Source organism: Rhodamnia argentea, chromosome 9, assembly GCF_020921035.1.
Source record: "Rhodamnia argentea isolate NSW1041297 chromosome 9, ASM2092103v1, whole genome shotgun sequence".
Lineage (NCBI taxonomy): Eukaryota > Viridiplantae > Streptophyta > Magnoliopsida > Myrtales > Myrtaceae > Rhodamnia > Rhodamnia argentea.
In genome coordinates this window covers 17,249,217-17,273,434 of record NC_063158.1, presented here as the reverse complement: position 1 = coordinate 17,273,434, position 24,218 = coordinate 17,249,217, and the positions used below count along the sequence as shown (strand labels likewise).

Here is a 24,218-nt window from a genome sequence, read left to right as displayed (position 1 = left end):
TTGGGTACCTAAAAGAACAATGACCCGAATCGAAACACAATCCGACCCGACTGCTTCGGGTTATTTTATAATGTTTCGGATCGGGTCAGGCCAAGCACATTCCTCTAGTGTTTCGGTTACTTTGGAAGCCCAACACAACCCGACCCGTTATTTTATAATGTTTCGGATCAGGTCAGGCCAAGCACATTCCTCTAGTGTTTCGATTACTTTGGAAGCCCAACGCGACCCGACCCACTAACACCTCTCGTTGAAAGGATTATTGAAAAATCTTCAAAAGATTCTGGCCAAATTAAAAAATTTGATTCACTCCATTGACACTCGTATAATCGATTTGATATTTTTTTTTTTTTGGTAATTATCCCATTGTATATGCTATTGCTATTTCTTTTCTAAATAATTGCCCTTCGTGAACCTACTTATTTCCCCGGTTGGTATATTGACCAACAAATGGAAGACATTTTTTCCAGTTATTGAATTCGAATTGCCATTGTTACTGCATTCATTTAACGCAAGATAGCATACTGCTTCATGCGTCAAGAATGTGGATTGTACGCATCATTTGGAAAACACATTCGGTCAACCAACACGTAAAAGTCATTTGAAAATGTTTAGTGGTCAACGAATAGTCAAATGTAGTTTTGCCTACAAAAAATGATAAAGAAGCATAGCGTTCAACAAGTGCCGCTCCCGACCAAAAAAAAAAAAAAACAAGTGCCGCTCAAGTTCAGAAAAAAAAAAAAAAAAACCTAGTGCCACCGATTGATTTATTGTTTAAAGGTCAATGAGGAGCTAAATTACATATTGACATCTGAATCAAGGGGTGAATGTTCATTTTAGTTCCAAATGACATTTCAATGCAGCAGTCGAAGACCGAACCTCCAAGGCCATAATGAGATTCAACCGACAGTAACCACTAGCCGCTAGACCGGCCACTCTAGACAGTTAGATATCATTTTGTCTTTAGTTGGGAATAAAATGGGTACCAAGACACCTGTCCATAGATTTATGTATACCATCCGCCTGATATAATTAGATATCAAACTCCAGTATCTAGTGAGATCGTGATACACCATAAGTTGCCTAACTTATTGGAGACGATACATGCACCAGAACCACCATATGCGATCTCACCTCCTGTATAATATACTCTCCATAACATGTTAATGAAGAACTAGTAAATGACAAACAATTGACATGATTGTGTTAGCACTGTCGCAAAGACTGACATTGACCTGTTCAACCAACATGATTTCATTAAATAAGCTTATTTACAGCAAAGACCAAGGAGGACCTGTTCATCCAGCAAGCATCGGAAGAAGAGAGCTCTGGTTGAAGATCCATTCTGCAGTTAAGCCATCAGGGCATCAACCGGCATCTTGAGCGAGCTGCAAATGCCTACAAGTACATCTAAAGATGTCAGTATGCTCTCGCACTTGCCAGAGTTTTTCCACTGAAAAATCTCTGCTGGAATGGAACCTGTAAACTTTTAAGTATGCTTGTTCTAGTGGCAAGATAATGGCAAGTTCTCTACTGAAAAATAAGATAACTATATGTAAAGCAGAAGATCAAACATGCTTTTCGTAAATGTAGCGGGCATACCTGGACGAAGAGCAAACAAATCAAAAATGCCTCTGTTTACCAAGTAACAGTAAACCTCAACCCAAAAGCAACTTGGCATAAGCAAGTGTCACGGTCCAGAGGGAGCTCGGTCCGGGACACAAGGCTATAAGATATCATGTCTCAGCACTGTTAAATTGTTTGAAGTACATTATCAAGATTAAGTATAAAGTAAGAGCACGTTATCAAGATATCATTAAGGGTGTATTCTTGTGTCCAAAATATCCTCATTGGACCAAAAGTAATAACTCTTATTAAGTCAATGAAGCCGAATGTCTATACATCTGTCTACAATTTACACTTCTGTCCCCTTCCAACACCAACTCACTCAATATTCTTAACTTTTCCACATGCCGGACTCCTGCACTAACGACCCCAATCCATCTTCTCTGCACAACCCCCCACAGAAGACAAAAAAGCACATATGGGAGGAAAAAGAAATGGAGGAAGCAAACATGGCAGGACTCATTAGAAAGGAGGGCCATTTAAAAAAGGTAATAAAAAAGTAAAGATGGAAAAAAGAACCTACAACTATAACGCCAAAATTTTGATCCTATTTCATCCTGAGATATATAACCTGTACATCGCTTCAAGCTTGGACTCAGCCATTCAGCCTTGCCAAAAACTGGTTCAAGTTATATTCTTCAGCATATTGGGATTGATCCCACAGCTCACCCAATCCACCAAGGATGGCTTTCAAACCTTTCCCAGCACCCATCAACTTAGGGTCAACATCAAAGTTGCCATCTGCACGTCTTGATACAATAGCTCCCTGAAAAATAAATTTTTAATAATATTTAACCACATCGATAAGAAGTATTAAGGTGAAGGATGCCGAAATCACACTAACCATTCAATCCTAACCCCTTTCCCTATCCTCGAAAAAGGATGAAATTATAAGAAATAACAGAAGTAATTTGAAATAAAAAGAAACTTGCAAAGCTCGATTTGACTAAATACTTATAAAATATTAAGGATGGCAGATAAGGAGGGAAAAAAATTCTACATGCATATCAAATATTCTCTAATTACAAGCAAGCACTAGAAGTCCAGACTCCAACACCCTCAACAGTCGACAGAGACTCGTCGGTAGCACGAGCAGTAAAGTATCACTAATAATAAGACTGCCACCAAAGAACTTGACACACCAAATGATAAGAATTGAAAAGGAACAGATATCACTACCTTTCTGCCAGATTCTGCTGAGGAAAATAGATCAAGCAGTTGATCAGTATTCATTGTTTTCAGACTAGCATTATCCGCATTGATAACAGCATTTGCAACCGACACTTTGAATCTCTGGAGGCTCATGACTTTCTCCTCCAAGGTGCCTCGCATAATGAGGCGGTGCACATTGACAACTTTCCGCTGGCCTAGTCTGTGTGCTCGATCCATAGCCTGAAAACAATTTGTGCACAAACATAATGAGAGCTTGCTGGAAGAGGCAAAAGCTTTTAGTTGTCGTTTATGCCTTTGTATTTAACAAGAACTTTTGACTTTTGAAGTAACTGGAGTTTTTTGTTAGATTTAGTGTTTGAAGAGCAATTTCTCACATAGTTATGCGGATTCAATTGAAATATGATTTGCATATAGACCAGAGTATCCTATAAATCTACAATGTGAAATACTCTTTCTTCCTAATAAATTTCCACTTAAAAGACAGACCATAAGCTAGGAGATGGGGGAGAACGATTTCTTCTTCCAACATCTGCTACTCGCTTTTTTATAGGTTGATTTTGAATAAATGATGCCCAGTTAATAAGCTTAACTTAAAAGCTAGAAGTGAATTGTAAAGGCTGGGAGGAACAATTATCATGAACGGTTTCTTCTTCCAACATCTGCTACTGGCCTTTATAGGTTGATTTTGAATAAATGATGCCCAATTAATAAGTTTAACTAAAAGCCAGAAGCGAATCATAAAAGCTGGGAGGAACAATTACCTGATGATCTCGCATAGGATTCCAGTCATGCTCCATAAAAATGAGTGTATCGGCGGAGGTCAGATTCAAGCCAAGCCCACCAACTGCAACACGAACTCTGGAGTTAGCATATGTGAAGCATTTTTTAAAACAAATAGTTTCAGGTTTAAAGGAAAGCCCACAGCTTTCCCCCATGAGCTACAAATCTATTATTATTCATTGGTAAAATCAAGTAAAGAGGGACAAATGACGTACCATGTGTTGTGAGTAACAGGGCATCTATAGTAGGGTCTGAATTGAAAGCCTTCACAATGTCAAAACGTTTCTCAGGTTCTACTGATCCATCCAGCCTCAAGTATGTAACACTGTTTTACCACAAGATATCATACAATATAGGATGTAAGAGCATAGATCTAGAGGAAGATAAAATGAGTGCACACTTCACACATGCACGCGCGCTCATGCGCACACACAGAGACTCACTTCTTCATGTGGTTCTGGAACAGATCTCTTTCAATGATGTCCAATAAGGCCTACACAAGGTACCTCTGTCAAACAGACATAACAGAAAAAGGTGAGATTTTTAGAATAACCAGTTGAACAGGAGATTACCTTATGTTGAGCAAATATTAGAACCCTATGTTGCCCAACAGGAAGAGAACCCTCAGAAGATGAAGTGTCCAGGCCTATTCCACACTCTTCAAGAATCTCCTGAAGAGCAACTAATTTGGGAGAATGATGCAAGTTATGAAGTTCTGAAATAATGTTTGAGATTCCGGGAAACAGTTCTGACAAACAGCATTCGAGCGAGGCAGGAATCTTTTCCCCAATGACAAGCAATGGATGACTACAGAGTTTAAGCAAGTATTGAAGTGCCTGAGATAGAAAAAATAGGGGAAATATGAGGTTATAGAAGCTTATTGAAAGAAGTAGTGAGGATCAAACGAGAATTTCACTTTGTCACCTGGAAAACATGTGTGGATGTTTTAGACGAAGAAGTTTTTACATCTTTCGCATCTTCAGCGTCATTTACTTTCACCATGCTTGAAATTTCTTGTCTAACATGAGAACCAGAAAACTGCTCGTAGAGTTTTAACTGAACTAGGCTAAGGTCACAATATCTGTCCTGAATAATTTTCTCTGGTAAGTCAGACAATACTTCATCCTTGGTCCGACGAAGCAGAAAAGGCATGACCTATGAGAAAGAACTTCAAACTTGAGAATGGAATATTGATTTAAAAGGAATCACCTAGAAAGAACAGAAGAATAGTGACCTGCTTGTGCAAGGCTTCCATAGCAAGTACTCCAGCTTCAGCATCCTTTGCTGAGCATTTTGAATCTCTAGCCACCAACAATGGTTTGCCATAGGTAGATTGAAACTGTTCAAGTCACAGTACACTATTATATTGGCGGTAGAAATGGAAGCAAAAAACATCTTTACTCATCAAACCACATCCAAGGTTAGTTTCAGCCAAGAGAAAGCATGGCAGACAAAGAAATTTACTATGCACCAAAATATCTTGATTATACTCATACAATATATAGAAAAGAGACTTGTCCTCTTATACAGGAAAATCTTTAGGGTGACCATCGTGCTGCTCATTTCGACCATACAAAAAAGAAAAAGCAGGTCCTCATTGTCTCCTCACAAACAGATAAAAGTCTACAACAAGGAGCAGCACCAGCTAGCAGCAAAACTGAACCGCAAGACAAAGTTATTACGCATAGCTTCCCAAAACATAACAACTTTTATCTCTTCACAAACAGATAAAAGTCTACAACAAGGAGCAGCACCAGCTAGTAGCAAAACTGAACCGCAAGACAAAGTAAATCATGGTAACAACAATATTTCAGCAATTTTTAGCACACTCATGCTTGTTATCCACATCCAGAATCAATAAGCTTTTGAGCGTGTTTGATGGGGCTTAAATCTGCTCATTTGAGATGGAGGTGAATATTGGTTGGGGCTGTTCTGCCAAAAATTGAGTGTTCCTATGATTTGTCAAATTGAGTATTCATATAATTTCTTATTCATTTTTGTCTTCACTACTTACAGCTCCAAGCAGACAGCATAATGATTTTGGATAAGCAAGCCAGAAAAGCATGATGCTAACAAAAAAATTCCATTTAAGAACTGAGCCGATGAGGTATAATGCGTAACAGTTCAGCATAACTAGTATACATACTTGTCTCTCTGTTCCGAGAAACCCTGGCATCAAGAAGTCAAAAAGGGACCAAAGATCCATTATGTTATTCTGCATGAAAAGAAATAAAACCAAATATTTGTCAGGATACAAGAAGTTCAAATTCTTCTTTCAGGAACATTGCAATAATAATCTACCTGAATTGGTGTTCCACTAAGAATAAGCCGATGCTGGGCTTTCAACTGTTTCACTGCAGTTGTAATTTTAGACTTTGAGTTCTTGATAATGTGTCCTTCATCTAATATGCAATAGTTCCACATTAATTGTCCAAGGAAATCAATATCTTTGCGGACAACATCATAGGATGTTATGACGACATTGTGTTTATTGAAATCTTCACGCAGGGAAATGCGATCTGGAGCAGAGCCCACATATTGGAGAGTTGATACTAAAGATGGATCGATATACTTTTCTATTTCAAAAGCCCAGTGTCCTACAAGAGTTGACGGGCAAATTATTAATGACGAAGGAAGACCCTCGCCATGGCTAATAGCATGGTGCTCAGCTATGTCTGAGGCCACAATAGCTGATGCTTGAAGCGTCTTGCCAAGACCCATATCATCACACAATATCCCATGAAGCTTGAACCTTTTCAGAAATCCAAGCCAGTTTATACCCTCTTGTTGATACCTATAAGTAAAGACATGGTTTGAACTTTAGAATGTCAAAGCGCATATTATACTTTGAACCTATCCTTTGCTGCAAATCCTTTTAGTGAAATTAAGATCAAAAGAATAAAAGGAACATAAATCCGCGAGAAAGATCACAAATTTAGACAAAATACAACAGATCCATACTTTACATGGTATTTAACAATTAATTAATCTGCATCCAGAGTGTTGACCAAGTTCCAGGGGATTCAGAGTTTCAAGGAGTAGCAAAAGAGATCTCCTGTCACACTATAGTATCATCAGGAAAGAACTGTAGAAAGGACAAAACCTAAGTAAAGCCAGCAACAGGATTTTGATAAATCTGTTAGCCGGCAGATGATTAGATTGGGTGGAGACAAATGTTGCTAATCGATCTATTCATCCATCAAACTCCTAATTCACAATTTGGAATTTTATCAAGAAGCATAAGTTGATTACCGCAGATGAATATGATATGTAATGCAAAAAGCATTAGAAAATTTGCCAAGAATAATAACAAGGTAATGTAGAAACTAAGAAGACAAAGCAACAGGTATTGATCCATCCAAAACTAATGGGTTTTAACTGTGCTTCTTCTTTTTTTTTTGGTTGGGTTTGGTTTTTTTTAGGGAGGGGTGGTGTGTGTTGGTAGTAAGTTTATTGTGAGTTCTAGTCGTAGCTCTTGGCTTTTCCCTTGTTGAGTTTGAAATCACACGTTTCTTCAGTATCACCTCAAATCCTACAAATAACAATATCAGTTCACCAGACTTTTTTTATGGTTTTTTAAAATTCAAAGTACATTTAATTGGCTTAAGGAAAACAAAATGCCACCTAAGAATTTGTCAGTTCTCTGATTAACAGTGATTAAAGACAGTTAACAGTTAAAACAGCAAATAAAGCACTCACGGTAACACCACTACTCCGTGACATTTGAACATCTGTTAAATCTTAAAGTATCAATAAATTCGTGGAAGTCAACTTTTCTCTATATGGTACTATCATTAAACAAATTGCATATGAAAATCGAAAACCTTCAAGCAATTCTTGGAAGTTTGTGTGAGAAAGCTGCACTTATCATAAGTAATAGTCCATCAGTCATCCTCCTATTGAGATTTCTAAGACACCCCCATCTGACTGTTTCAAAGATATCCCATCATGGCATCACCGATCACATGAAAAATCCTAGTGAAAGGCAAAAGGCAAGTCTATTTTACCAATATTAGAAGTACATGGAATAATAATGCCAAAACAGGGGGCAAAAAAATACTAGGGCTCACTTGCAAATCACCCTTGGAGCAAGGAGTACAGTAATCCATAAATATTCATCATGATTTAACTGCATTTTAATAACTAAACACACAATGAGGTTCGTCTGCATTAATTAACAGCACAGGTACATCTTTGAACGTATGAAGCAAGGTTAAAATGAACTTATCTCAGGTCAAATTGCCAGATGGCAACAACATTCATTTTTGTCATGAAGTACAGAATCCAAATCATTTAGAAATCCTCATCCTAGAGTCAGTCACATTCATAGGTAAAACTGCAAGTAGTGACCACTGGACCAAAATGAATCGCTGGCATTTGTTCCAACTCCTAGATGGAAGTTTCTAACAACTCATATCAATCTCCTTCCTAAATGTCATCTCACGAATAACACTTCATTAGATGGAAACGGAACCATTCTAGTTACCTGTAGTGCTTTAGAAGCGAAAACTACGACACAAAAGATGAACATCTTTTCACACTAGACGAATAACTAGTAACCTTCCAGTTCTTCTAGTTTTTCAAACTAGTACCATTCCATTTGTCATTAAAAAAAAAAAGATGCACATGCACTAAAACATTAAACAAGAAACACACAGAATTTAATTCATACCTCCTCAAGGTTACTTTTAATTCAGTGCACAGCTTGTAGTCATCGATGTGTGAGTTGTCAAGCAACTGTTCCAAAAATTGCGCATCTTCAGCATTTCCAGACAAGGCTTCATTCACTCCAACTGGCCGAGGAAGGCCCCTAGCTAATGGAAGAAGAGGCACAAGGGTAGCAAAACTGTGCGTGACACTATGTCTCACAGAAGCATCGCAATCACTCATACATTTGAGCAGGGGAACAACCAACAATGGAGCATACGGAACCAGCTCCACACCGAGTCCTTGGACTAGCAAACTAATAAGCATACCAGCACCTTGTCTGGCATGAATAGATGTCATATCTCCCAACATCGGGATGGCATTTCCAACAACAGCTGCCATCACTTCTAATGTCATTGACTTTGCCATTGAAGTGATGCACCTAGAAGCTGCCAATCTTACCGCCACATGGGCATGACGTACACATTCAAAGATGCAGGGAAGAAGTGTTAGCAATTTGGGTTTCAACATCTCATGGAGCATTGGAGCCACTGACCGAACCAACTGCACATCAGATGCAGCAAAGTCACAAGATGATAGACAAACTATAGCTAAATCAGAGTGGATTAAACTATCCAAATACTAAGAGTAAAGGCAAATGATCAGGTTAGTTCCAAACAAAGATGCCCAATTAGATGATTTTTACCCGTCCAATGCTTAATGTGAGAAAATTATTCAATGGTACCAGTGTCAACCTGGATATTATTTATCAACATTTGGGGATCCTTAATGCAATTAATCGCCATCATAATTTCTTTCTCGTCCACATCACTGGCAGGCTTTAAGACTTCAGTAAGGCAATCCCATAGTCTCGGCAGCATGTCAAATAATGAAGCACCAAACTTCTCACATAAATGCCTCAATGCGAGTTCAGACCCTCTTCTGCTAATAAATCCTTCAATTTTCGACCGATCTTCACCCCCAGCAAGCATGTGAACCTTCGACTTCTGCCTACCAGAACTGCTCCTGAAGGAAAGCAGATCCTGATCATCAATTACTTCCATAGAATTGATGATTGCAGCTTGAGGTGTCTCTCGAGGATCCACACATGTTAAACTACAAATATTCTTGATCAACTTGTCATTTGGGCCTGGCTTTCGTGAAATACAGTGAGAAATGAGCTCGGCAAGTGCCTCGGCTGCCATATGCTGCAATATTTCCTCCTAGAGAGAGAGAGATCCAGCTAAGTCAAAGTTCATCACAGCATATAAATCTGTGTGATTGACATAGGAACAGATTAAAATGCTACCTGCTCTCTTTTGACTGATGCCATCAGAGGAAGGATTATAGGATTCAATCTGGCTGGAAGTTCTGACATCCAGACAACAGCAGCAGCTACTGAAGCAGACACGGTGACATGCAAATTACTCTGCAAATTGTTGGAAAAGATGTGGATAATCACAAATAACTACCATGCAAACTTAAAGAAAATTCAGATAAGATGAAGTACACAGCCACGAAGTTTTAAATGCAAAGTGCAAAGTGAACATGACAACAATACTATTCGCCTGTTGGCAGTAGGTAAATGTAGTGCATTAGCCCAGAGAAGACCATTATCATCTTAGGTAGACTGTGCATAAGTGCATCTTTAATATTCTCCACATCAGAGGAGGGTTTCCATACAGAGAGGATGTCAACCAAAATGCACATTACCAGAAACCTAAGGCTGAAGCACTAAATCATGACAAGAGAAAGAAGGTAGTAATGTAAATGCATGAAATAAAATGCACAGTGATGTCAAACAGGAAAAAACTATGACTCAAAAAAATGGACACTTAATCCGGTATGGAAAATCACAACTTGGCAAGATAAAGACATGTATGTGCTCACTGAAAGGAAATACAAATTATAAAACATGACTTGATCAACAATCTGATGCAGCATACTGAAAATGGTCAGTTGCATCTCAGACTTACCTGAACACATTTTAGGTAGCCTGAAGTAGTCAAAAGCCGTTGCCTGGCTGATTCAATATCATCAAGGATGTGCTTAGCCACAGATTCATTGCTGGATGCATCATCGGAAAACATTGGCAGTCTCGAAGCAAAATTAATTGCATCATCAGTACTCAAGCCTTCTACATCAATTTTCATTGTAGATAATGTATCTATAAATTTGCCTGATGACTCCACAGCGCGCAACAACTGAGTGGCCTCATTCCTCATTTTAGCATATGTCCTTGAGAGCTCACAGTAGGGCAGAGGTGACTCTCTTGTAGGGAGTGCCGGGTCTACGCATGCTAATAATTCCAATAACCATTTTGTCAAATTTTCGGGAATTGCAGGATTAATGTACTTATCCTGAGAAAGGAGCCCCCTTTTAATCTCTTTGAACCAGGAAATGAGAATCATGGATGCCACCTGACAAGAATAAAAAATTAGTCAATGAAGGCCAGCCAGACATGTCCAAACAAAAGGTACAGGTGTAAAACTAACAGACAATGCATTCACAGAAACATGGATACGCATACATAAATGTCTATAGAGAGAGATCCTGTAGACGTCAAATTAGCAGTAGTACCTGTCGCTGCACCCCAGAGAAAGAGGTCAGGGCACTCCATAAAGGATCAACAATGCATTGAAGAGATTCTTTTCGCAAATTAGCAGCCAAGATTCCCAAAGCCGAAGCACAAAGAACTCTGGTATGAGTCACTGACATCTCCGCATCAGCACCCACAACAATTTTTACCAAGTTTCCAGAAGCATCCCCATTTCTTTCCTGTGGAACAACTCCTCCCCCAGAATCCAAGCAACTGTTTCGGTAATGGTCATTTTCAAGTTTCACGGCTCTCACTTTAGCAGCTCTAAACTGGCTCCTTCGAGGAGGAGCTACAGGCCAAAACATCTTTGCAGAATCCAGTTGGGAACCATAAGGAGTAGATGCAAGTTCTATCAAAGAAGACATATAAGACTTCGCAACAGCTTCCAAGTCTTCAACTGGGCACTAGCAATGATCCCCACAAAAAATGGACATTCGTGTCAAAAAACCAAAAAAAAAACATCAATGCAGACAAAATAAAGATGATGCATAAAATTAAGAAGCAAGAACTAGCAAAGTAGACAAATATTATGTTCAAGTTAACACTAGCCAGCTATTTTTTGAAAAAATAATCTGAAAAACCAATTTAAACTTCCACTTGACAACCCTAGTTGAAGGACTCAGATCCAGACAGAGCCCCCTATTTAAAGAACTCTTGTTAGTCACATGTTGAGCCCCAGTGTGATAAGCACAAATAATGCAGTAAGACCAGACTTTCTGACAATTAGAGCTAGCTTATACACAAATTCTCACTTCAAAACATCCTATTTTGACATAAATGTCCAAGCAGTTCTTTAATTCTTTTATTCACTTTAAACTTTTTCACGGCGCTGATGACTCCTGTGTACACTCAAAAAATTTGCTTCACCATTCCAAACAACATGAGCAGGAACTACAACGAGGAGCAGCATCAACCCTATTTCCAGGGCATTTATGGCATGTCATCCACACTTCCCCTCCTAAAGTTGAAAGCATATATGAGTTGAATTTGGCGATGACACACTGCTTGAAATACATAAGTCCTATCATGTCTCTTCCTAAGTCAAGGTAACGACACATTTTGGTTGACGAACGGCAACACATGATCACAAGAAGAAGGACAAAGTACACCATGCTAAGGAAATCTGAGGATCAGAAGATGTCACTTCAGGTAAACATGCAGCCCACCCTTACAGGGCCCACTCTCAGGAAACCAGCAGTAGATAATAGCAGTTACCTATTTATTGGCTAACTCTAGAAATTCAGGTTCAGAATATTCTTTCCTCATTATTTTGAAGAGCTTGATATAGTTGACTCTACATTGCATTGGACAATCCATAACATATAAACAGGCAAGCATCCTATATGAAAGGCCTTAACGTGATTGCATGGTTCACTAACATGTCAAGGAGGTAAATCATTATTGGGCAGCTTAAATTTGGATACCGAAGTAACTTTGCAGAAATAAATGGAAAAAGCAACACTTTTATATAGAAACTGCAGATTCAGAGACTAATTAGGATTCTAGATATCGCCCATTATCCCCAAGTAGATAAACCAAAGAGAAAAAGATTTTCTAAGAATGTCCTGCATCTCATCAAATTCAAAACCTGAGCAAGAAGCCTCCAAACCCTCTCGGAGCTCTCCAAAATCGCATCATTTGTTTCCAGCAGCAGATTCTGGAAAACTATCCTTATTGTATCCCCCAAAATAAATGAAGGCCAAAACGAACATCTGGAGTTCTGCGAGATGCTTCTTTTAAAACCAGCATCAAGTAGCCGCTCCTAAAAACGAAGTCCAATAAGTCACCACTGGGAAAAAATTTATCAAGAGGAAGCAATCATAATAACAAGAATCTGCAACTCTGTCTTCAACAAAAATCAATGACACGAAAGCCTAAATGGAAAACCTAAATTGGCTTACTGTTGTACAATTTTGGAATACTATGGATCTACTCTTGGATGTAATGAATCAGATTGATATGGTAGATTCCTCGGTTTATAAATAAGCTCATTTTGGTGTATCATACTGAAGTTCTCTCTACTTATCAGGGAAAAACAACATGCATGCACAAAGCTGAATAACACAAAGCTTATAACTACCAGATTGCAGATCAAATCTTTCCAAGGGAACATGTTCATTAATACATATGTTATTGATTCTTAAGCTGGATTTTGCCAAAGAGATATCAACCCCAATTAAAACACAGTGCCCCTAAAAGAAATCCTTGAGCTTACCAAAGTGCGAATAGCAGAGAGACGGACTGATGTAATAGTATGCCTCATAAATGGCCAAAGCCGCGGTGCCAAAGTAGATAACATGTAAGGATTTTCCTGTGTATCTTTTCCTTCTCCAAAATTATCCGCATTAACCATATCATTTAGGTCCATGTCCTGTTTTTCTTTCAATACCAAAGTCCCGAGCATTTTGGGAATCATACTTTCCTGGGAGTAGATCTCTGCCAACAGATTCATCACACTGCAGTGGAACAATGGGAAAAAATGACAAATCTGAATAAAAGGGAAATTAAGAGAAGTAATACCCATTACTCCAATCTAAACAATGAATCTGAATAAAATGACTCTACATACAGACCCGTACAACCTGAAATTGATCTGACCAGAGAACTAATTGTCTGAATAAAGTCTGAACAACATGGGGGGTTGCTATATTAGAATGATCATTCAAATTCACAAATAAACAAAAACCACTGAATGACTCAAAATATTCCAAACACAGTGTAACTCAATAGACAAATCTACAATGTGAATAGTTACAATGCACAAAAGTAGCAGCCAGCAATGTGTGAATCTAGCAATAGGAACCCAAAAAAATATAACAATGCTGAGAGGTGGTCGCACGTAGTTGTGAAGCGGTTTCAGTTGAATAAACCTTTCGAGCGAGTACTTTCAAGCATGGTAGTCAAACTTGTAAACTCGTGAGATTTTATGAGTAGAAGAGGGAAATCATGCTAACTTGATTCAAGATCATTAGATGGTTTGTTTCACTTATACAAATGAAACAAAAAGTTAGAAGGAAAAGGAAGATGCCTTAGTGTCTCTGCAAAATGGAGCAAATGACCATACTTACATGCCTACACAAGTGATGACTAGAGCACTCTATCAATTGCCATTTCTTGTTTCTTCTTGTGTTCATCATCTACTGACTTTAGGATGAAGTACTAGCTTATGGAAGTGGTGATTTCCTTTTAAGAGATCCGTCTTCCTTCCTATATTCCGACAAATTTTTATCTACTTCTCATTTATTAGTGTCATAAACAACTTTGACGATATAAATATCCCGTTAATTCCATTAAATTATTAGAAGATCTGGTTAATTTGTTCTAAATTAGTATATCAAAATGGACAATCTGTTGGTAATACGGAAAATATGTAAATTTAAATAAGAGATAAAAAGGGAATTAAACTAAATATATTGCAGCTTTTTTACCAAGATACTGGTCTTAATAACTACTTGCCAAACAGGCAACTGTGTAGCTTCTCTATCAATGATTATCAAACTACTTCTTGCCTTGTTTCATGCAATTTGTAAAATTTGAAACCTTACGATTCAGTTCCACAATGGCCCAAAGAATCTTAGGGAAATTAACTGATTTCGACTAGCTTGCTTCAAACAATACATTTCCTTTCCAGAATAATAGCTCAGTAGACACAGAGAGTACATACTATCCAAGTGAGCACTACAATAGGACCTAAGACTGGCCAACGAAATAAACACAAAAGGGGTTACTATTAGATGGGCCAAACAGCCGAAAGAGCAACTCAAATGGCTGTACTACCTGCTAGTTGAGGGACTTAAGTCGTCCAGATCAAGCAAGATATCCCAAAGCAGCATGACAATCTCATGCAAGGTTGGACCATTGAGATCAACAATAGCAGCAGCAGCAGGTATTAAAGCGTCAGCAGCTACAGCTCGTACGTCATCATCAGGGTCCTCCAGCCCAGCTTTACATGCAGGGAGGACAGCACCAAGGAGACCATGCAGCATATCCTAAATGCAGCAAACGAGTATGTGCAGCTGATAAAGAAAGACCCAACGCAAACTAGGCGACATTTATTTGCAATAACAGCATAAGCAAACAGTTACATGGATTTACTGTATCTTATGTATATTTGTTCATATAAAAAAAAGCGACAGCCCATATTTTCTTTGGAATTTGTACTTCTTATTGCTGAAGAAGCCTTGCAATACAGAGAACCTCATGAACCATGACAAGAGGTGACCATTTCATATGAGACATCTAATACTAGTATATTTCAGGAAGATATACAAGTGTCTTACCTGTCTCACAGCAATCAGATACTTAATACCTAACAAACTTCCATGGCGAATTTCCCACTCTGCTCTATGCTGAAAAGTTAAGCAGATGATGTCAGAGAGAGAGCCAATACATAACAAGAAAGAAGAAATTCAATTCTAGGTTTGCATCAGTAAGGCTTGGAAGATTCATTCCATTGACGTTACCTGCATCTGAAGCAGAATATGCAATGTGTCATTAACTAATAAGGGATGCATATACTTAAATGCAGCACCTAATGCTTGCGCACAAGTCTCCCGAACTGGAGCAACAACCTGATCAGATACGTAGTCCCCAAATCTGCCAAAAACAAAAAAAAAGGCCCAAAACTTTTAAAGTCAGAGCAAGTATTTCGTGTATATTTGGAGTAACTTTTGCTTCTAACTTTTGATTCCTTTTCTTGCAAGGAGGGAAACTCGATTTTTGTTTTATGCCAAACACCCAAAACCTTTCAAAACACGTAAATATTGACACATACTGTTGTCTCATACTTTTTCATAATTTTCCAAAACTTAGAACTCTAGTTCTAAAAAATTTGGATGGAAGCACCAGCCAGAATGATCAGATAGTAATCCAATTTATATTCCGGAAATTTCAGGTAAAATGGGAAAAGTACGTCTTCTGATCAAATTTCCCCAATAATATTAAAGTTTACATAAGGCATCTAGAAGTTTTGTAAAGGCAGGATGCACTTGGTGCCCATCAAGAAATTCCTTTGCAGGGCACTGACAAGAAGATGAAAAGGTAGTAACAAATAAAAATCCTATCGCGCTTTCAAAGGGCTGAAACAGATAGTCAATACCCAAATTCACCGTCTCTTTTCAATCGAGCGACTGATGCCACTCACTAGTCCCCCTACCTACACGCGTGAGAGCTAAAAGCGGATATTGCTTGTGGAAAAATGAATATAAGATTGTGCAACATACCTGTCAAGGGACAGCACACACAGAAAACGAATTGCACAATCTTGAAGAAATTCACAATTTCTAAGCCAGGAATGCCTAGCCACTTCAACCAAGTTCACTAGCTCAGAGCCTTCTGGGAGATGTTTCAATATATCTGGATCCATTAGCGGACACTTCGCATTAGAGAAACCCCTCAAATCTGCTGCACCAGCTTCTTCTTTATGAGAGCAAGATTCATCATCAAGATAAGACTCAGCATCCACCTTAATCGTCCCACCATCTGGTTGAACATCATGCAAATTGCATTTAACATCTTCGACCCCGACGATGATATCCATGTTCTCAGCAGTGCTAGCCACTGCATTTTGAGATGGAGAAGCTGCACCTTCAGTCTTGGGCCTCTTAATTTCTGGCTCAGAATCATCAGCAGAAACATGCATGTTGAGATCTATGGATCTGTCTCTCTTCAATGTAGTTGTATGATTTTTGTCTTCAGATGAACATACGGAGCCATCATCTCTTAAGTCACAAGGCATAACAGCAGAGCTGGAGTTGGGCAGCAAGACACCAGCTGAGGCACCATGATGAGTTAAAATTTCTCTTAAAGCCATAACACTTCCATGCCGAATCTCCCAAACTGACCATCCAAAGCCAGAGTAATGGTCACTCACACATAATACATTATGTAAACTCAGTTTAATGTACAAAACGCACCTGCATCAAACATATCAAGAATAAGCTGCTCAACAAAATTACGGAAAGGCCATAGTCCTTCACCATCGTGGTCAGCGTCGTCATCAAGGGAACAATCTACCTACACATTAAGAACAAAAAGTGAACCATATCTGTGATCATCGAACCCATACACTAAAGAACCACAACCTCAACATTTAATAGTTTGACCATGCTCTATCAGAATTCTGTAAACCTCAAAGCCCTAATGTCAAACCTAAGTTACAAGAAAAGGACAGCCAATACACAAAGCTCCTGCTGTGCGCAGGGTCTGGGGAAGGGTTGGATCATTTTGGGTCTAATGTACGCAGCCTTACATTGTACTTGATGCAAGATGCTGTTTCTGTGACTTAAACCCATGACCTCCAGGTCACGTGGGAACAACTTTATCGTTGAGCTAAGGCTACCCTTCAAGGTCAAACCTAAGTCATTCTTCTGAAGAATTGAATTACTGCAAAAGATGCAATGCTAGCAAACACGTAAAACCTTGCATTTTGCCTTTTCAATTTGACCTTAAGTGCAGAAAACTAACATGAATGAAGTTTTAGAATTTTTTCCAGGTTTCAACACAAGAGAGAAAAACAAACACTTGCAAAAGTCTGAATAAGATTGCTGCGCTTTCACGAATGACAAATATTTCCATAAATACCATTGGAGATAAGAAAACATGCTTGCAAAAGAAAATCACTAGGACCAAGGGGTCATAACTTGGAAATAATGAGGGAAGTAAACCAATTCGACCAACAAAAACACATACTGTCCTTCCTCCCTCTCTTGCACACAACCGCAGATGAACACACATACGTGCACAAACAAGGGCATCAAGAAGTTAAACGTCTAAACATGGCATCCAAAGAAAGATGAGGAAAAGATGATGTGAAACCTCCAATACCTTATTAATAACAGTTAACTCTGGACCAGCGCCCTTTGGGGCAGTTGTGTCATGTGCATTTGATACCTCTGTATTGCTATCTTCAGACCAAACTTTGCCTTGGTCTTTTGAAGTACTTTTTGCTTTCCTTTTCAACAGATTCAATTCCCTAGCGCTTGGCCTCTTAACACAGGGAACCATCTTTGCAACTAGTCTCTGAATATTATGTACAGAAGCTGACGCATAAATTTTATGGTCCAAACCATTTCCATAAGGATGCAATTTCTGCACAATAAGGTCCTCATCTTTTATCATATCATTGACATCCATGAACTGCTCACAGACATCCAGACCTGTTTTCATTAACTTAGCATTAGGAGACAGGTGCAGATTGATGCAAAATACAAAACCTATGAAGCAGAAAATTCAACAAATTGGGGAGAAGGTACATCAAACCAGGCTCCCTTGAGCCAAAACAAATGAAAGATTTTTATTCTTTCAAAATACGTAAATAATCAACCAGCAGAGTTAACAAAACAATCGTTCAAAATGTACTAGCGCATGCTCCATTAAAAACTTAATATGATCACACCCTCATCCGAAAAACGAATAATTAAGCCGTTGCCTACTTCACTTTAAGCATGTGCTACCATAAAAGAGTTCAACATCCAGCTCATTTGCCCCCATTGCACATAACTAGCACTTATTTGTATTAAGTTCTAAAAACACATAAAGAACACTTCACGCACATCTTCATCTGACCTAAAAGAGATAAGTAGCACTAACTCCTCAGCATAGCAGAACATTCAGGACTTGGAATGTCTCACATTCATCTGAAAGTTCTATTGTCAGGCAAATAGGAAATTGTGGTGAAAATATGAGAACAAAATTAATTACTTCCAACATGTATTGCAGAGAACATCATGAAAAATTCACATATAAAATTTTGAAGGAGAGTACAACTCACATGCTTTTAATTGAATGAGGCATCAAGCATGTAAAAAGTGATAAACCAGAAACAATTTATTCAGAAGCTGCTTTTGTTAGCAAAAATTTGTTAGATACTCATTGTCACTTTGCTAGAAGTCAAAAACAAGGATACTCCCCGTACTCACTATAATATAGACGAATCATCGCACAGCAGCATTGCTATCCCCAATTACAGCTGATTTACTTCCGTCCACAACAATGTTACCAAATCATAAATCTGAATGTTTAATTTTCGTTTTTACAGAACAAATTTTTCTCGACACTTATTCACAAATATAATAGTTGTCTTTACCATTTATTAACATAATTTTGATCATGTCATAGTCGTTAAATCTTTGTTATGCGGACCATATTCAATATCAGCCATTGATGTAGAAAACCAGAATGATCAATCTAAAACACACGCAAAACTGGATGTGACTGATAATTCATACCCAAATGAGTACAATATAGTCAACTTCATTAATTATGAATAACAGAAGGGAGAAAAGACCAAACCCAAACGGCGTCGAAGGCTTTGCTTTTGATGGGCCAGACGCTCCCGAGGACTCTTTAAATTATCAGTTGAAACATCATACTCCTGCACACCAATGGATTAAAAGGGAGCTATAATACACGAATGGAAAAGATATAAAAAAAAAGGAAAAAGAACCATGAATCTGCTTCTAGGGAAGACTATATAGTGATTGAGATTCTTTAAATTAAAAAGAAAAAAAATCCAAGAAAGAGAACATTACAGTAAACAAGTTCATCACCGACATTAAACAGAATAAATGTTGAAATAGATCATAACAATGAAACATCTTCCGTCTACAGAAGGAGAGCCAAAGAACAACCCCTTGAAACCAAAGAAGTTCTATCAACTTAGAGTGAGTACTTGAAGCTCGGTTCCATGTAAAAACCGAAAAAATCCAAATGCTGTAACTAAAAAATAATTTAAGTGTATTAATACTAATTAAACCAATTGTAAGGAGCTTTCCCCGATGAAAGCCATCATATACCAAGCAAAACCCTTGAAGTGAAGTATCATTTTGCTCGAAAGCAAACCTAATCTAAACAAAAATGTCCTAATCATACATAAGATACTACTGCACTTAACAAGTCAGCTTCCCCACTTCAGAAACTTCCAACTTTTCACTTCCTTCTTCACATTCCATGTCCATGCCTAAAAAATAGGAGAAGTTCGAACCTTTATGCATGATGACCAGCCCCTAGGTCGGAATTCCTTTTATCTCCATCTTTTCTCCACATTTTAGAAATGTATCTACTCAGGAAAAAGTAGGTATCACCTCAATTGAGGATAATAGTAGAAGAGGTCGGTCAATATAGTTTGGCCATTTTCAAAACAAGACCTTCGAATGTTCAGTAAAGAGATGTTTAGGAAGGGATTTGAGACGCTAGTTAAAAGCGGCTGGAAATACATAGAAGGACAGGGAAGGACACAATAAGAAAAGCCATGAAGCATTTGAAGGTTCCAGAATCTAATTAAGGATCGAGTTCAATAATATAATAGGATTCATATAGCCGAACCGCTTAGTGGGATAAGGCTTGCTTTATTGTTGTGGTTGATGTTATTTTACTAATCTAGAAAAAAAAATACTGCACTTTTCTGCACATGCGTCACCCGTGACTGCCAGCTATTAAAAAAAAAGAAGGATTACATTTCATATTCCTTACATTATGAATTCATCAAGATGTGTATCTCATACGATATGGTCACAATAACAATCATATGACTTTATGAGCCAAATCAAGGTGATCTTGTTAAATCTCAATCAAATGTCTATTGGGTAAGATTGACCTTATTGCGAGTTGACATAAAATGACCAGCTGGAAACAGACTTAAATCGCAGGTTGAGCTTTTGGGTTTTCCTTGAACGATACCAGGTGCAATTGGTCAGGTATCTAGGCTTCATGAAGCCTAAAAGCGGAAAAGTAAACCTCTAAATGAAGTTCCACTAATTCCTATTGGGGAAAAAAATGTATAAGAAAATCTCTCACAATCAGATCAGCGTTGTAAACTTTAAGTAAACAAAAATAAGTCTCCTTCTCCTCCTCCTCCACCCAAGTTTAAAAATAGCTGCCACCATTTTCATAGAGCTCCAGAAATGACCATGACACACCCCAATGAAAATAGGTAGTTGACTTTCCTTCTTGACAATGACTCCAGTGGCTAGGAATTTAAGTCTTTGGGGAGACTTCCACTCCAGAGTCATGGAATGCCAATTACACGTGGCAAATGAATATTCACAATTTTATTCCTATTTAAGTTTTTGCCGTTTCTTCTCGTTTATTATGCTGCTGTAACTTGGCTCCTTCTCTCGAGGCATGGGAGAGAAAAAAATTGATTGGAAACAGTATGATTAGTTGATGATGGTTCAGAAATATCCTTGAAATTTAGTATAACCATGTCTGATCAATAATATGGAACAAGTCTTCAAACACTTGACGTTCACACTAGAATCTCAAAGATCAATGCTTATAGTGGTCAATTGCCCACACAACACCTGTACTTTTAATGTTCCTGTAATGACCTTACGCACTTTGCTTTTGGTGATATGTGTCCCTTTGATGATCACCTCCTCTCAAGGAGTCATGAAGTTTATAAAGGGTCAAATCTTTCACAATGTTTTCAATACAAGGTTCAACCTATACATATACCAAAGTTTTGTTTTTCTCCACCAAATTGACAGAATATGACTACCTTGGAAAATTAACTTCTGGGTCTTCCCCCACCCTTTTTACCAATGTTTCCATCTGTTGCACGCATCTACTCACTGGGGCATCCCAAGGTCTCCGTTCATCATGACCAAACCATCTCAAATTATGCACTACACAGCTACTTATCATCACTAGAAAGGAAAATGACAAAAATGGTCCTTGAACTTTGGCTCAATGTGCAATGTGGTCCTAAACTTTTAATTTGTTCAATGTGATTCCTAAACTTCAGCCACATGTGCAATGTCATTTTTTAAGTTTTAATTTGTTCAATGTGATCCTTACACTTTTGGTATATGTTCAATTTAGTGCATCGACTAGATAATCCAACAACTAGATGGACTCGAGAGATATAATAATTTGGGGACTACATTGAACATTTACTGAAAGTTCAAAGACCATATTGAACAAATTGAAAGTGCGGGGAAGACATTGCGCATTGGGCTAAAGTTCAAAGACCACATTAAAAAGAAATATTGGACTAAAGTTCATGGACCATTTATGCAACTATCCCACAATAGAATGGCACCTCAAAACTCTTACATAATTCATTCAAAGAAACAAAAAGGAGAGAGCTACCTAGAATCATTATTTAACGACAAGAAAAAATTATCCTTTATTAGAAAATTTCAGAAAAAGAAAAATAAATGGGGAACTTTACTGAACCAATCATCTTCCTATTTCCTTCTCAAGCGCAACACAAAAACACAGTGAAAAAATAAAAGTACTACCACTTTTCTGTCTATGCAACTGAAATTTCTAGGCGGCATAACAAGCAAGCTCTCCACTCACACATATAAGGAACATCTGCTAATGCTTATTCTCCACTTTTCTGAGGTTCCAAATCCTCCATCAAATGGCTTTCTAGACCGAACAAGCAGACATATAGGGGAAAATGTATGGGATACTTAATCCCATGGTATTAGTTGCTCTCTCTCCTCCCGTGAGCATGCGAGAGACTGAATATAGACAAATAGTAGATGTCAGCACTAAGAAGGAAGAGAGTGCATCAAAGTAAGGCCAGCAGGCATTCACAAGATTCAGATTGCATGTAGGAGAAGAGTGCCAATTTTCCTCACAAACTTCTCTCTTCTCACATGATGCTAATCAAAATATTTATAGTCAACCACACTAGAGGTAAAATGCTGTTTTTGGCGCTCGTACTATAAGTTGTTCATTAAATTGTACACAATGAGAAAAGTTCTCCATTTGTCTAGGCAGCAAAAACCCAGAAACCGAAAATGATAAGCCGGCACTCAATATTATTCAAAAAGGTTCTCAAAGAAGTATTAAACACTAGTTTAAAAGTCCGAGAGAGCAGCTCACCTGACCCCTTGATGCCAATAAAGCTCCAAAGTCCAAAACCTTGTTGAGATCAAAGCTGTTACAGTAAGGTAAAAGAAAAATCAGAAAATATCAGTCCAGAAAATGCCTACACATGTATTTGGTTCTGGCACTTTCCCAGTTTATCACCACTCTCAACACAGACATAACAATCACTCAAGGCAAACCAGAAATAGAATATGAAACACATGCAACCTTCGAAATGAAATGCTTGACACAAATTTAGACTGATAAGGCCATGCCAGGATGTTTTCGAGAGTGCCATCTATCCCAGCCTCGGACGTCTTCATCTCAACGGCAGCGAATAAGTCATTCACAGACGTGTGCTTAACATTCTGAGCAATGGCACCTATTGCATGAGCTGCAGCAACCCTCGTATCCCAATTCTTACTACGAAGGTATTGAGCAACCTAATAAAATAATTAAACTCACATAAGCAAGTGAGAATCATAAGGTGCAAATAACGTTAGCACTTCCAGAAAAACTAATATCGCGGATGTAAGAAATAATTTTTTTTATTATCATTTTATGGACATATCATACTTGAAGGATCTTATTTAACAACTTGCCAAACCTTCACCTAGCCTAGCACTTCCTGAATTCCTCAGCAATACAGAACATGTAAATATCATCTGTCAAGCACCAATTATGGCCAAAACTCTAGCACAGGGCAGCCTCAGACACTGCAGCATCAAAAGCTAATAATACCAAACAAACATTGGGTTTCTGCATCAAAGAGAACCCCTATCAGGACATCTTCTCTCTTGTTTACAATGAAATTTACGTATCAGAGGTCTCATCATCTTACTTTCAAGTACAGCGATATTCATGCATATTATCCCTACGGTGCATATTAGCCTAGGCACTACCTCAAAGAGTAATATTGAACAGCACGATTTAAAGGAACAATTCCCAAAAATTGTGCCCGTATGAGATTTCTAATGCAGAATGCTAGCCAACAGCAGCGAGACATGTCATCCTTAGATTAGAGGAGTCATCCCAGTGACATTGGAAAAAAAATACCTTCTTTAAGAGAAAGGTTAAGTCCCGGGGATGCGACTTGGCAATATCTCCAATCTGGCGAGCCGCGGCAAACCTCGTAGACTGAGTCGAACCAGCTAAAACACAATTCGTTAAGAGAAAAAACGCAATTCACCCAATTGACAGTACCAAACTGAGCAACACCAGATCCAACAAGCACAAGACGAAAGGATACTGTCGAGAAGAGTGAGCAGCCGATTGAGACGCGACGATTGCTGAGCCATAGCACCATACACCAACGCAACAATGCCTTCTTCAGAGGTAATCCGAAAACCGGGGCTGCATCCTCAATCATCCAACCACCCCCCCGATCCGCGGAATCTCAACGGCAACAGCGCTTGATAAAACAGCAACCCTGCATCGCCACACGCTGCTCAGATTGCAAAAATTAGCATCCACACTAGCATTTCGCATTGGCCACTGCGGCCCGAATGATTCGGAGGGATTTTCCAGGCCAAAGCGCAACTGGGGTCTCCGAAGGGGAGGCAATTCGGTTGGA

The 24,218-nt window shown here is 38.5% G+C and overlaps 2 protein-coding genes across 3 annotated transcripts in view; both read right to left on the bottom strand.

Moving 5' to 3' along the window:
- The window catches only part of LOC115755568 (MLO-like protein 1), a 36,971-nt gene that overhangs the window by 12,536 nt on the left and 217 nt on the right, over positions 1-24,218 (bottom strand). The window contains exon 2 of the mRNA XM_048285397.1: positions 5,726-5,732. The gene's annotated coding sequence lies outside the window, so the exon portion shown is untranslated. The remainder of the gene's footprint in view (positions 1-5,725; positions 5,733-24,218) is intronic.
- On the bottom strand, positions 1,848-24,077 carry LOC115755567 (TATA-binding protein-associated factor BTAF1). Of its 2 annotated transcripts, XM_030695022.2 has the most exons (28): positions 23,895-24,077; positions 23,702-23,796; positions 22,874-23,088; positions 22,661-22,715; positions 19,115-19,196; positions 17,648-17,979; positions 16,738-16,837; positions 16,045-16,660; positions 15,286-15,418; positions 15,103-15,171; positions 14,600-14,811; positions 13,038-13,278; positions 12,411-12,584; positions 10,804-11,226; positions 10,200-10,643; positions 9,533-9,652; positions 8,979-9,446; positions 8,249-8,787; positions 5,878-6,370; positions 5,723-5,791; positions 4,811-4,915; positions 4,501-4,731; positions 4,149-4,412; positions 4,020-4,069; positions 3,792-3,901; positions 3,558-3,640; positions 2,803-3,015; positions 1,848-2,389 (listed from the first exon to the last, which is right to left on the bottom strand). In XM_030695022.2, exons 1-28 carry the CDS (start codon positions 23,941-23,943, stop codon positions 2,219-2,221), a joined length of 6,156 nt encoding a protein of 2,051 aa, XP_030550882.1. In that variant the 5' UTR covers positions 23,944-24,077; the 3' UTR covers positions 1,848-2,218. The 2 variants fall into 2 exon arrangements, with proteins under 2 accessions (XP_030550882.1, XP_030550883.1); XM_030695023.2 differs by lacking the exons at positions 19,115-19,196; positions 22,661-22,715; positions 22,874-23,088; positions 23,702-23,796; positions 23,895-24,077 and having other exon boundaries at positions 16,738-16,833; positions 17,648-17,785.

What these genes read in the sequence shown, in the direction of transcription:
- LOC115755567 (XM_030695022.2), bottom strand. Translation starts at nt 23,943, where the DNA reads ATGGCTCAGCAATCGTCGCGTCTCAATCGGCTGCTCACTCTTCTCGAC. An exon ending in TCAAGCATTTCATTTCGAAG is followed by an intron (nt 22,716 to 22,873) that starts GTTGCATGTGTT and finishes TTACTGTAACAG; the next exon opens with CTTTGATCTCAACAAGGTTT. An exon ending in GCTACCTAAAATGTGTTCAG is followed by an intron (nt 9,653 to 10,199) that starts GTAAGTCTGAGA and finishes AACAATTTGCAG; the next exon opens with AGTAATTTGCATGTCACCGT.